Raw genomic sequence first — 14,853 nt, 5'->3', positions numbered from 1 at the left:
GGGACTCGGTTGCTTGAATTACAATTAACTGATTGTCAATTGTTCTGTCAATCTAAGTCATGGATCTTATTTATAGATCACATATCTAAATAAGAGTCCATGTCAAGCCCAAACTCCTATTCCTAATCAACCTACTCTAGCCCAACACTCTATATGGTTTGTCATAATCTCATGAGGCTCATTAATGGGCCTTTAACTTGTTTAACCCAATACTCTTGTCGTGTGACCTCATAGGATCCATTCTAAAGGACTTTGGACTAGCCCAAAAATCATTTATCATAATCTAGCAATAGACAATGACGACCCAAAAGAACGAACTTATTATCTCCATAATAGTGATCCTTGATATATCTAGTAATTGCACTTATCGAAGACAAGTGCGCAATATTCAAATTCCTTAAGTCAATGTGTGTCGATTTGATAATATGATTGCATCTCATGTCGTGATCATATTAATCTACAAATCTTTTCTTGAAATCTGAGTTAGAATACAAGACAAATGATTACTATGTAATCCATTTGAGCACGGCCATGCATTTTCTGAATTCTCCCTCTTTAAGGGGCCAAGACTCATTCCTAATTAAATAGGTAGACTCAATCCAATCTTATGGCAACCAAAGCTCCCACTCAACTCTTGAATTAACCAGGAAACATCCTTTATAGTCTCCAGTTACGGGAAGACGTTTAAATGTATCACAGTCAAATCAATTATTGAATAGAATCAGTGTTCCACTCATGTCAAAGGAATCCACTAATATATCTGGAAGCTCGATACTTGAACTTTAAAGTAGGTCTATAGTTCGATCATGCATCATACATGCATATCCATGTGATTGATCGAGCTTCACTATGCTCCTATAACCCATGAAACTGCGCTATCCAATCAATCTTACATGCTAGTCCTTGTATTGAAATCATTTATGTCCACTTTAATGATTTCGAACTAGGAACTTAAATAATATATGGATTTTGTTCACCTGTGGGGTTTCATTCACCAGGTCATCAACCTGATGAGCCAATCAATCCATAATTATTTTGGACATTTTATTTAATATCAAAACCATAATTAAATAAGAGAAATAATGAATTTCTGATTAAACATAATTCTGCAAATGAATGTATTACATATGTAATAAGTTTTTCTCAAAAACTAATACAACTTAAATTATATCATTAGCCTCAATCCAGTTGCACTAGCATGTTTCTCATGCTTAGGCAATGGAAGGGGTTTAGTAAGAGGATCAACGATATTCTCATCCGTATGAACTTTGTACATCTTGACATCTCCTCTGCCAACGATCTCTCGAATGAGGTGATATTTCCTCTCAACATATTTGGATTTGAAGTGTGACCTTGGCTCCTTTGACATGAGTGGAACATTGATTTCATTCAATGGATGTTTTGACTATGGTACATTCAAACGTCTTCCCGTAACTGGAGACTATAAAGGATGTTTTCTAGTTATTTCAAAAGTTGAGTGGGAGCCTTGTTGCCACAAGATTGGATTGAGTCTACCTATTAAATTAGGAAATGTGTCATGGTCGCTTGAAGAGGGAGAATTCAGAAAATACGTGGCCGCGTTCAAATGTATTACTCAGTAATCATTTGGTTTTGTAATTCTAACTCAGATTTTAAGAAACAATTTGTAGATTAATATAATCTCGACATGTGATGCAATCATATTATCAAATCGACACATATTGACTTAAGGAATTTGAATATTGCACACTTGTATCAGACAAGCGGGAGATTGAAGGAATTATGTCTTCATCGTGTGCAATTACTAGATATATAAATGGATCAAATTATGGAGATAATTAAGTTCATACATTTGGGTCGTCGTTATATCATAACTAGAGGTACTAATGATCTTTGAGCTAGTAAAATAGGCCAAAGCCCACTTGGACGGATCCTATAAGGTCACACAAAGGGCCTAGATCGAGTATGAGAGGACGAGGCCCATGATGGACCGCATCCCCTAGTATGGTCGGCTACATGGAGTAGTATGGAGGCTATTGGGCCTCGTGACTTAGTCTAATTATAATATGATTATAAATAGACTAAGTGCCTAGGGTATTCAGTCATGCAATTGAGTGATCAGTTTGATCAAACCCTAATTAGCAAACACGAGACCAAACCCCTCTCATACTCCTCTCTCTCTCACAGCTCTCTCCTCCTCCCTTGCGCCGGTTGTGGTGGTTCGTGGTGGTCGGTTAGTCCATTAATGGTGGTGATCGGGGTTTTCCCTTTCACTCGACCAATCTAGTATTGGTGGACGGCTCGTTCGAAGCTCGTGGACTACGTAGAGGAGCAACGCTTGGGGTTCTCTCCCTGATTTGCCTGTCAAATTGCTACGTGGAATTCACGCTTCAAGGTATATTTATGTGTCTTGTGTTTTATGCATGCGATCTTGGGATTAGGTGCTTGATTGAATATGATTCATGATTTTTCGCTTAATATATCTAATTAATGCCCGCAAAATAAAATAAAATTACAAATTTATCCTTAATTTATCAAAAAAATTATCCCCCATACTCTCACTCCTTGTTCACTCTCTTAAACATAATTCTCTCCCTAAACAACAACAACCACCACCACCTCTTCATACTACCCACCACTACCAGCACCACCACCACCACCGCCTCCTCTTTTAACCACCAACTCCTTTTACCTCCGGTTTCACGATCTACATAGCCGCGGTAATGACGAGGAAGGACAAAGGGAAGTTGGCCGCCGGAGAAAAGGTTTTTTTTTTAATTTTCTGAAATCGCAGGCATACGCCCGGTTTTTTTGAACCTCCTAGGCTCAAACGCCTAGTTTTTTAGAACAACCGCACGGTTGTTCGCACATACTAGGCTTTTGAGCCTAGGACGTTCGAAAAAACTAGGCGTGTGCCACTAGAGAGAACCGTTAAAATTTTTGTGTACGGTAAAAGTGTAAAATTGAGGTAAATTTAATTATTTTTATAATTGTTATTATAAGGATAAGTACGTAATTTTATTTTATTTTGCGAGCGTTAGTTAGATATTTGAGGGCGATATTTAATAACCCCCATGATTGGTTTGCTTTTAAATAATGATTAATCATATTGCTTGGGTTGCTTTTTTTTTTTTTTTTTTTTGAAATATTGCTTGGGTTGCTTCTTAATACAAGAATTTTGATTTTTTTTTTCAAATCAGAATATTTTCTTAGTACAAAAATTTTGTTTGTTTGTTTGTTTTATTTTTTTTTTTAAATCATCAACCTTAATATATTTTGACATACTATTGAACATGTTGTTGATGATACTTTTTTTTTTTCAAAGATTGATAAATTGAACTTTGTAATATTTCTCTGTATTTGATAATTTGGGTGTTGTTTCATTTAATTTTAAGTTGGCCACTGCAAGTCAATTATATTAAAAGCGTTGATTGTATTATTAGTAATATATCACTTATCAACATAGGCTTATAATTTTATCTATGGAAAAAATGTGGAAATAGTAAAGTAAAATTAATATTAATTACCCGATTGATGTGTGATTTTGTCATGCATTACAAACTTAATACGGAATACTATTTTATTAATTTGTTATCTAACGCCTCAGTTGAGAATATTATTTGTATATGCGAGTTCAACACTACAATTTTATTTGTTAAAACCGTGCATCACACGGGGCTAATCTAGTAAGTTATTAAGAGATCGTCTCACAATCTGTTAGCTAGTGTATAGAATTTGGGCTGAAGATATGAAACAACAACAGGAGAGTGGTAAATTGATAATAAAACAATAACCAGGAGGGTGCATAGTTTCCCATACCAAGTTTTAAAAACTTCTACTAATCTACTTCATTATGTATGTTTTTGTTTGCACTTAAAAAATACTCCTTTGTTTTATGATCCTTATAATCAATAAAATGTGATGGTGCAAAAACTAATGAAATAAAACCGCAAATAATGATGAAGGTTTTAGTTGATCTAAAGATACTAAAATTAACAATGATTTTTTTATTTTTTTTTAATTTTATTATTTTCATGTTGGTAATGCTATACTTCCTTTTTTAGTATTTAGTTAGAAATTTATCAATAATTTACGAGTGAATCGGTATAATAAATGTTTATTTACTAGATTAGTCTCGTGCGATGTACGATTTGATTAAAATAAAACTTTCTAAATTTGTTTACTTTTTCATACCACAATTAAAAAATAAAAATATTTCCAAAATAAATAAAACATCAGATATAAATAAAAAAAAAATAGAGCTCATAGAAAAATTAAATGATGAAAACATACCTGAGAAAAAAAAATTAAATTATTATTGTTGAATAGAATAGACCGTTTTTCAGAATTTGTTACTAATAATTATGTAGCTGGCTAGAATTTTAATAGAATAATAAAATAATATCACAAAATGATGACATCAATTATTATTTTGGAGGGAAAATTTTTAATGACAACATGACATATGTCTAATTTTAAATTAAAGTGATGTCAGCGGTTGCTACTTTAGTACTAGTTATAGATTGTTAATTTTTTTTTTCATTTTTAGCTTTTAAGAAATGCATATATCTTTTTCCCATATTTAACTAAAAGTGGAGGGTTGACTCTTTGAGAAAAACTATAATTGTTGTATTTTAGAAAAAATATTATCGTCAGCATCTAATCAATTCCCACCCCTTTTTTCACAGAGTTATATTAATATACAAGTATATCTCTAATCAGTAATCATAGAGAGTAATTGGAGATTACAGATTAGAGTTACATAATTCATAGGAGTAATTTCATAAACATGTAATCCTACACCTAATATAATTATATACGTACTACTTTCCAAAAAAAAATAACATCCAAAACAAAATAATACATAGTGGCAAAATCGTCTTTTCCGTATAATACACAGGTTCTATTTAAATAGATCTCTCTTCCTTAATTTCAGTGTTTGACTCTTGAAATAATTTTACTCTCTTAATCATACTTTACAGAAAGCTTCAAAAGAAAATTTTAAAATTTTCATGGAAGATAATTGAATTACTCAATTACATCATCAAATTCTCCAGGTAAACCTCCTGCCTCTTTCTTTTTATTTTTTCTTTGAAATTGGACGAGGCCCATGATGGACCGCATCCCCTAGTATGGTCGGCTACATGGAGTAGTATGGAGGCTATTGGGCCTCGTGACTTAGTCTAATTATAATATGATTATAAATAGACTAAGTGCCTAGGGTATTCAGTCATGCAATTGAGTGATCAGTTTGATCAAACCCTAATTAGCAAACACGAGACCAAACCCCTCTCATACTCCTCTCTCTCTCACAGCTCTCTCCTCCTCCCTTGCGCCGGTTGTGGTGGTTCGTGGTGGTCGGTTAGTCCATTAATGGTGGTGATCGGGGTTTTCCCTTTCACTCGACCAATCTAGTATTGGTGGACGGCTCGTTCGAAGCTCGTGGACTACGTAGAGGAGCAACGCTTGGGGTTCTCTCCCTGATTTGCCTGTCAAATTGCTACGTGGAATTCACGCTTCAAGGTATATTTATGTGTCTTGTGTTTTATGCATGCGATCTTGGGATTAGGTGCTTGATTGAATATGATTCATGATTTTTCGCTTAATATATCTAATTAATGCCCGCAAAATAAAATAAAATTACAAATTTATCCTTAATTTATCAAAAAAATTATCCCCCATACTCTCACTCCTTGTTCACTCTCTTAAACATAATTCTCTCCCTAAACAACAACAACCACCACCACCTCTTCATACTACCCACCACTACCAGCACCACCACCACCACCGCCTCCTCTTTTAACCACCAACTCCTTTTACCTCCGGTTTCACGATCTACATAGCCGCGGTAATGACGAGGAAGGACAAAGGGAAGTTGGCCGCCGGAGAAAAGGTTTTTTTTTTAATTTTCTGAAATCGCAGGCATACGCCCGGTTTTTTTGAACCTCCTAGGCTCAAACGCCTAGTTTTTTAGAACAACCGCACGGTTGTTCGCACATACTAGGCTTTTGAGCCTAGGACGTTCGAAAAAACTAGGCGTGTGCCACTAGAGAGAACCGTTAAAATTTTTGTGTACGGTAAAAGTGTAAAATTGAGGTAAATTTAATTATTTTTATAATTGTTATTATAAGGATAAGTACGTAATTTTATTTTATTTTGCGAGCGTTAGTTAGATATTTGAGGGCGATATTTAATAACCCCCATGATTGGTTTGCTTTTAAATAATGATTAATCATATTGCTTGGGTTGCTTTTTTTTTTTTTTTTTTTTGAAATATTGCTTGGGTTGCTTCTTAATACAAGAATTTTGATTTTTTTTTTCAAATCAGAATATTTTCTTAGTACAAAAATTTTGTTTGTTTGTTTGTTTTATTTTTTTTTTTAAATCATCAACCTTAATATATTTTGACATACTATTGAACATGTTGTTGATGATACTTTTTTTTTTTCAAAGATTGATAAATTGAACTTTGTAATATTTCTCTGTATTTGATAATTTGGGTGTTGTTTCATTTAATTTTAAGTTGGCCACTGCAAGTCAATTATATTAAAAGCGTTGATTGTATTATTAGTAATATATCACTTATCAACATAGGCTTATAATTTTATCTATGGAAAAAATGTGGAAATAGTAAAGTAAAATTAATATTAATTACCCGATTGATGTGTGATTTTGTCATGCATTACAAACTTAATACGGAATACTATTTTATTAATTTGTTATCTAACGCCTCAGTTGAGAATATTATTTGTATATGCGAGTTCAACACTACAATTTTATTTGTTAAAACCGTGCATCACACGGGGCTAATCTAGTAAGTTATTAAGAGATCGTCTCACAATCTGTTAGCTAGTGTATAGAATTTGGGCTGAAGATATGAAACAACAACAGGAGAGTGGTAAATTGATAATAAAACAATAACCAGGAGGGTGCATAGTTTCCCATACCAAGTTTTAAAAACTTCTACTAATCTACTTCATTATGTATGTTTTTGTTTGCACTTAAAAAATACTCCTTTGTTTTATGATCCTTATAATCAATAAAATGTGATGGTGCAAAAACTAATGAAATAAAACCGCAAATAATGATGAAGGTTTTAGTTGATCTAAAGATACTAAAATTAACAATGATTTTTTTATTTTTTTTTAATTTTATTATTTTCATGTTGGTAATGCTATACTTCCTTTTTTAGTATTTAGTTAGAAATTTATCAATAATTTACGAGTGAATCGGTATAATAAATGTTTATTTACTAGATTAGTCTCGTGCGATGTACGATTTGATTAAAATAAAACTTTCTAAATTTGTTTACTTTTTCATACCACAATTAAAAAATAAAAATATTTCCAAAATAAATAAAACATCAGATATAAATAAAAAAAAAATAGAGCTCATAGAAAAATTAAATGATGAAAACATACCTGAGAAAAAAAAATTAAATTATTATTGTTGAATAGAATAGACCGTTTTTCAGAATTTGTTACTAATAATTATGTAGCTGGCTAGAATTTTAATAGAATAATAAAATAATATCACAAAATGATGACATCAATTATTATTTTGGAGGGAAAATTTTTAATGACAACATGACATATGTCTAATTTTAAATTAAAGTGATGTCAGCGGTTGCTACTTTAGTACTAGTTATAGATTGTTAATTTTTTTTTTCATTTTTAGCTTTTAAGAAATGCATATATCTTTTTCCCATATTTAACTAAAAGTGGAGGGTTGACTCTTTGAGAAAAACTATAATTGTTGTATTTTAGAAAAAATATTATCGTCAGCATCTAATCAATTCCCACCCCTTTTTTCACAGAGTTATATTAATATACAAGTATATCTCTAATCAGTAATCATAGAGAGTAATTGGAGATTACAGATTAGAGTTACATAATTCATAGGAGTAATTTCATAAACATGTAATCCTACACCTAATATAATTATATACGTACTACTTTCCAAAAAAAAATAACATCCAAAACAAAATAATACATAGTGGCAAAATCGTCTTTTCCGTATAATACACAGGTTCTATTTAAATAGATCTCTCTTCCTTAATTTCAGTGTTTGACTCTTGAAATAATTTTACTCTCTTAATCATACTTTACAGAAAGCTTCAAAAGAAAATTTTAAAATTTTCATGGAAGATAATTGAATTACTCAATTACATCATCAAATTCTCCAGGTAAACCTCCTGCCTCTTTCTTTTTATTTTTTCTTTGAAATTGTTCTTTTTTTTTTTTTTTTTTTTTTTTTTTTTTTTTTTTTTTTTTTGATAATCTTGCAATGGTGCTTGAATTTATGTAATGTAGTACGTATATTTTTGTCGTATTTTTATTTTTCTTTTTGATGTAATTTTTCTTCCGTAATAATTAAGTTTTTTCAGAATCACTGAAAATCAAGTTTTATTTATTCAATTCGAATGTGAAATTTCATATGAATTGTTTTAGTTAAGTTTCACCCTATATTTTAAATCTACTTTGCACTGAATAAATAAAATCAAGTTTTTGAGACCTTCTCAAAATTGTGTGCAACTTTTTTTTTTTTTTTTGTCCCTTTAAAATTGGGATAATAGATTTTTTTTTTTTTTTTTTTTTGAAGCCGGGATAATAGAATACTACGTATTTAGTTTTCGAAAAACGATAGATATATGTGGATTAAATTTTTATCTTTGACTTTTCTAAAAAAAAAACAACTTGTCTACTCTACTTTTACGAAATTTAATCTCAAGTGGGAACAACTTGAAAATATATTTCTAAGACTATAAACATTAGAGTTTTATTTTTATTTTTTCTCCTTTACCCGTGAATTAGCTCTTGGTACACCGGAGTGCATATATATAAAGTGTCAAAATTTTCGTTGTAGACGGCAGCCTTCGTCGTGTGTTGGACTAATTAAAGTATTTGTATTTTTTTTCCTTCTTGTATATTTATTTTTTGTTGGTGTAAATTATGTATGGAGATATGCCCTTTGAATCTTTTAAAAGGAAATAGAGCAATTTGATTTTTCTAATATGAATGAATGAATTTTTTTTTTTTTTTTTTTTTTTTTTTTTTTTTTTTTTTTTTCAAGGCAATCTCTCCTTTCCTCTTTTTGATGGAATATGTGAAATGAGAATGAAATCTTAGTTGTCAATGTGAGTAAAATATTCTTGATGTGGTAAGGCAATCAACAAATGCTAAGCAAGTAAGAGGTAGATTTATTGAATGCTATCCTTCAAAAAAAAAAAAAAAAAAAATGCAATGATTCATTCTATCTTTACATAATTACATTATAATAATTAAAATAATTCTTGAGATTTGCCAAATACTATCAGCAATATCAGTTTCACATTAAAAAGAAATAAAAGTTGACACTTTTCTTTGTTAAAATTTATTTACATGTCATTTAAACTAATTTGTTTTTGCTATACTCCACTCTTTTTTTTTTTTAACAACTAATCATGTTGTATGATATCAATGCAATGTTTTATACTCCGTACAACAAGTACAATAAAACTGTCAGAATCTGAAATTGTATTTGATACAATTAGACTATTATTTTTTAATTAGACAAATTTGTGGTAAAATACTGTGTGGTGTTTTGACTATTCATATGCATAATACAAGTATTGCTTCGAAGTTTTCCTTCCATTTTTAATTTCCTGGAATAAACTGAAAATATTAAGGAGTAATATGTAAACAAAAATTCAAAGTGTAGACAGCTAATACGGGGCAGAATGTCAATGTACAATTACTTGGGCGTAACACTGTAACATATATACGTATTTAAGATAATTCAGCTCCTTTTAGTTGCTTAACTAGAAATGCATAAAAGTTTTTACTTAAGAAGTGCACTTTATATATGATAGTGCATAAATATTTGGCTGACAAAATGTTCTTCATTCATGTAAACAGGGCACTAAGGGGAGATTTTGCTGGTTTTGTACCTTGTTCACATCATAATTCCATCTCAACATGGCTGTAAATGTTACTGCTTGTCCAAAGCCGATGCAGGCTACCTCTACCGGAATCTTCCAAGGAGAAAATCCTCTTGATTTTGCTCTCCCCCTTCTTATCATACAGATAATCCTTGTTCTTGTCCTCACTCGTACCTTGGCTTTCTTGCTTAGACCTCTGAGGCAGCCTCGTGTGATCGCTGAGGTTATTGTAAGTATCTACTTCTTAGCTATTTTACCTTAGCAGACATCTTCATATCAACTAAGAATTGAGTAGCTTAACATTATTTGCTGACACTTTTGATTTTAGATGATGATATTGGTTGAGTCGTTTTATACTTGAACTTTTTTTGGTCTAGTCCTCAACACTTTGAGTATTAACACTTTAGATTGTACCCAAAATATGGAAAATAATCATAGTTTGACATTTGGATATGCACATGTTTATCATGAGTGCCAAATTAGCCTTACATTGTACAAGGCATATATATTTTAGAAGAAAGAGTTTTGTTTGTAAGCACCTGTGGCATGAGAAGCTTTTGTTGTATTTATTCAATTGTTTTTCATGTTTATAACTCGTGATCTCGGAAAGTCCTCTATAAAACTATAATGAAGAAAGAGCAATTAAATGTCAAAGCTAGAGTAGTACCTTTTATATGATTAAGTTTTGCTGTTATTGGAACATTCTGAATTGTCTTCCTCAAACTGCTTAAAGCATGAGCAGGTTTTTATACTAACATCTGGCAGTATTGCTGAGGAACTTGAGAAAAGTTGAAAGCACAAACTTAACTAATCACAAATGAATGCGTAATGCTAGGTGTTTTAACTCCATTACTCCATTACATTACATAAGAAATACTAGATGCGATTGCATAATTATTGACAGAAAGTCCAAAACATCCTCAAACATATGATTGGGGATGAAAATTTGTTATGGTTACCATTATTTATTACCGACTATTAAATGATTTGTCGATCGAAGTCTTTACTTATTTTCTTATAAATAACCATTCATGTTTTTGTTTTGTCTAATGATTGTGGAATACTCCATAAGTCTGAAGAGATGAGGTGATGTGCTTAACTACTGCTTAGCTTTCTTTAGTTGATTAAATTCAGAAATAAGTATGATAAAAATTTACAAGTATAATTGTATTTACTTAAAATACATATTTATTTGAATGACTTTAGATGTTAGCATCTTTCAACCCGTACATTTTCTTTTCGAAAGTATGAGTTTGTTGCAACTTAGGTTAGCTATATAATGAACTAAATTGTTATACTATTTTGATGTTAATGTTTGACCTATTGATCATTTCCATTGTACTACCTTGGTCAGCTCCCAAGAAATTATGTTGCTGAAGATGTAATTTGCTCTAGAGATGTGAAGTAAACATATGTATCAATAATATTGGATGATAATTTCCTAAAAAATTATTCCAAGTTTAGTCTTGACCCTGACTTTGACTTTTGAATGTCCTGTTTCTGTTGCTTTAACAGGGAGGAATCTTACTAGGCCCATCTGCTATTGGTCGTAACACAAAGTTCCTGCATGCAGTATTTCCTCCCAAGAGTCTTACAGTGCTGGACACACTTGCCAATCTCGGGCTCATCTTCTTTCTGTTCCTTGTGGGTTTAGAATTGGATTTAAAAGCATTACGCCAAACAGGAAAGAAAACCATGAGTATTGCTCTTGCAGGCATCACATTGCCGTTTGTGATGGGGATTGGCACATCATTTATCCTTAGGGCAACCATTTCAAAAGGTGTAAGCCAAGGACCCTTCCTTGTATTCATGGGGGTTGCCCTCTCTATCACAGCATTTCCTGTCTTAGCCCGTATCTTAGCTGAGCTTAAGCTCCTAACCACTGATGTGGGACGTATGGCTATGTCAGCAGCTGCAGTAAATGATGTGGCAGCCTGGATTCTCCTTGCTCTAGCCATTGCTCTTTCAAGCTCAGGCAAATCTCCTCTTATTACCTTGTGGGTATTTTTGTGTGGTGCAGCTTTTGTTTGTTTGTGCATTCTTATAGTCCCTCACATCTTTAAGTGGATGAATCGGCATTGCCCTGATGGTGAGCCAGTGGATGAGCTTTTCATTTGTGCCACATTAGCTGCAGTCTTGGCAGCTGGTTTTGTGACCGATACTATTGGAATCCATGCCCTTTTCGGTGCATTTGTTCTTGGGATTCTAGCGCCGAAGGAAGGGCCTCTTGCCAATGCCTTGATAGAAAAGATTGAGGATCTTGTGTCTGGCCTCCTGCTTCCTCTGTACTTTGTTTCGAGTGGTCTTAAAACAAATGTGGCCACCATTCAAGGGGCTCAGTCATGGGGGCTACTAATTCTTGTTATACTAACTGCCTGTTTTGGCAAGGTTGTTGGGACTTATATTGTATCTCGCCTCTGTAAAATACCTGTCAACGAGGCTATTGCTCTTGGGTTTTTAATGAACAGCAAAGGTTTGGTGGAGTTGATTGTCCTGAATATTGGTAAAGATCGAAAGGTACTAATAACTTAAACCAGTATTAGTTATAATTGCTTATCTTATAGTAATTTTTTTTATCTAACTCTTTACTTGATCCTTATAGGTGTTAAATGATCAAACTTTTGCAATAATGGTTCTTATGGCCCTAGTCACCACTTTCATGACAACACCAATTGTGACAGCAGTGTATAAACCAGCTAAGAGAAGACGCGCTTATAAGCTGAGGACAGTCCAAAGAAAAGACTCCAGCTCCCAACTCCGAATCATGGCATGTTTCCACAGCGGAGGGAACATTCCAACAATGATAAACTTGATTGAAGCTTTGAGAGGAACAGAGAAGAAGCAAGAGCTCACAGTCTACGCGATGCATCTCATGGAGCTTTCTGAAAGATCTTCTGCAATTCGAATGATTCACAAAGCCAGGAATAATGGGCTTCCCTTCTGGAATAAGACAATGAAGACAGACTCAAACCAAGTTGAGGTGGCCTTTGAGGCATATGGGCAGCTCAGCCGGGTTCAAATCAGGCCCATGACAGCAATCTCTCACTTCCCTGACATGCATGAAGACATATGTGCTAGTGCTGAGAACAAAAGGACTGCCCTCGTTATCCTTCCCTTCCACAAACACCAAAGGGTTGACGGATCATTAGAAGCCACACGACAGGAGTATAGATTGGTGAACAAGAAGGTGCTCCAACATGCTCCTTGCTCAGTTGGTATTCTAGTAGATCGCGGGTTTGGTGGATCTTCCCATGTAGCAGCCAGCAATGTTGACTCCACCATCAGTGTTTATTTCTTTGGCGGACCTGATGACCGTGAAGCATTGGCTCTGGGTCTACGGATGTCAGAGCATCCTGGGATCACCCTGAGGATAGTCCACTTCAGAGCAGACCAAAACATGGGGAAAGGTGAAATAGTGGCACTCGATATTATTGATAGTAGTAGCACTGGCAACAAGGGAGACTCAAGGGCATCTGACAAAGAGGCCATTAATGCTGTTAAGCAGAAAGTGTCCGATGGTGGATCAGTCAGGTACGAGGAAAGATTAGTAACAGAAAATTCTGATACTGTCAGCATAATCAAGGAATGTAGCCGTTGTACAATGGTTTTGGTAGGAAGATCACCTGAAGGCTTGGTTGCTGCAACTTTGGGTCTTACTGTAAAGAGAAACTCCCCTGAATTAGGGCCAGTTGGTGCATTGTTGACCTCTCAAGAGATCTCAACAAATGCTTCTGTTTTGGTGATTAATCAATTCAAAGGCGATTCAAAGCCAGTATCCCTGGAGGAGGCAGGAGAGGCAACTTACGAAACTGAAAATGATTAATCGAGTGTAGTCAGACTTATGTCCAAAGGATCACAGTTTTTTCTGATCAGTGTATTTCATATCACAGAGAAGTAGAACTAGATGGTCTGATAATGTTGAATGAGAAAATCTGTTATTCAAATACTGATAAATTGAAGTTAAGCTCCATAGCAAATGATTTTCAGAGTCTATGACTGATCCATATTGAGCTGTTCTATAGCTGTTGTGCTTAGAATATTCATTAAATTGAATTTTTTAAGGCTTTGGTTACTGAACATTTTTTTCCAAGTTACATTTGTGCTGCAATTAATAAATCATTGATGATGATTTTTTTGTAATTTGTATAAGTACATCGTCTTTTAAGGATTGAGTATTAAATTTAAAAATAAAAAACTTGGCCGACCTAAGTGAGATTTCCAGCCACATCCATGCTCAAAACCTTTTTAGGACACTCTTTTAATTTTTCCCTCGGCGAACCAATTTCCCCATTTGTCTAATGTTCAATTGCATACTACTCCATTACAAAAATGGCCGTTCCTTTTGGTCATAAGTAGTCATTACCCTTCCTTTTCCCTTTGCAATTACAAGTATATAATTAATGAAACATTAAACAACATAATTACATTTGGTGTAATGATTAATGATGAAGGTGGATGGAAAAGTAACAATAACCTAGTTCTAATTTGAGTGTGATTTGGTATTATTAGAAGTTTAGCTACTTAAAGTTAGGGGCCGAGGAATCTTTTGCTCAACTTAATTGATTCCTCTTGAAAATGCAACATAATAAACTAGAAAGTGTCTAAGTAGTGAAACTTTGCCACCCTAAAACAATAGTTTCTCGCAAAGTAACCAACATGTGACATAGTTGACAAAAAAAATGTCATTTATTAAAGTGATTTACGGAATTAATGTTCACAAATAATTTTTTTTTTTGGTTCTATTTTGATATCAAATTTGTCCTACTAACACTTAAGATTGATATGCAACTATGCAAGTAATTATATTAGATTCGGAGGAAAAATTGCTACTTAAAGTTTGTAGCGCCTTTACCTTGTTTATTACAATACTTTATTTTTTTTTTAGTTGAGAAGGTTTTTTTTGGTTTTTTAATTTTTTTTTATATTATGTTTGTTAAAACATAAATTCAACCATT

The 14,853-nt window shown here is 33.1% G+C and overlaps 1 protein-coding gene across 1 annotated transcript; it reads left to right on the top strand.

The window, feature by feature from the left end:
• The first annotated feature begins 8,059 nt into the window (after positions 1-8,059).
• Positions 8,060-13,986, top strand: LOC145569187 (cation/H(+) antiporter 18-like). Its single transcript, XM_081628543.1, has 4 exons — positions 8,060-8,164; positions 9,876-10,127; positions 11,414-12,415; positions 12,501-13,986. Exons 2-4 carry the CDS (start codon positions 9,936-9,938, stop codon positions 13,719-13,721), a joined length of 2,415 nt encoding a protein of 804 aa, XP_081484669.1. The 5' UTR covers positions 8,060-8,164; positions 9,876-9,935; the 3' UTR covers positions 13,722-13,986.
• Positions 13,987-14,853: the final 867 nt, after the last annotated feature.

This window comes from Chenopodium album, chromosome 11 (genome assembly GCF_948465745.1).
Source record: "Chenopodium album chromosome 11, dcCheAlbu1.1, whole genome shotgun sequence".
NCBI lineage: Eukaryota > Viridiplantae > Streptophyta > Magnoliopsida > Caryophyllales > Amaranthaceae > Chenopodium > Chenopodium album.
The sequence above is the reverse complement of the archived record's forward strand: the minus strand, read 5'-3'. Positions and strand labels throughout refer to the sequence as shown.

Coding starts and splice junctions, on each gene's coding strand:
- LOC145569187 (XM_081628543.1), top strand. CDS start 9,936: ATGGCTGTAAATGTTACTGCTTGTCCAAAGCCGATGCAGGCTACCTCT. Junction 10,128..11,413: donor GTGTGATCGCTGAGGTTATT/GTAAGTATCTAC, acceptor TTGCTTTAACAG/GGAGGAATCTTACTAGGCCC. Junction 12,416..12,500: donor ATATTGGTAAAGATCGAAAG/GTACTAATAACT, acceptor TGATCCTTATAG/GTGTTAAATGATCAAACTTT.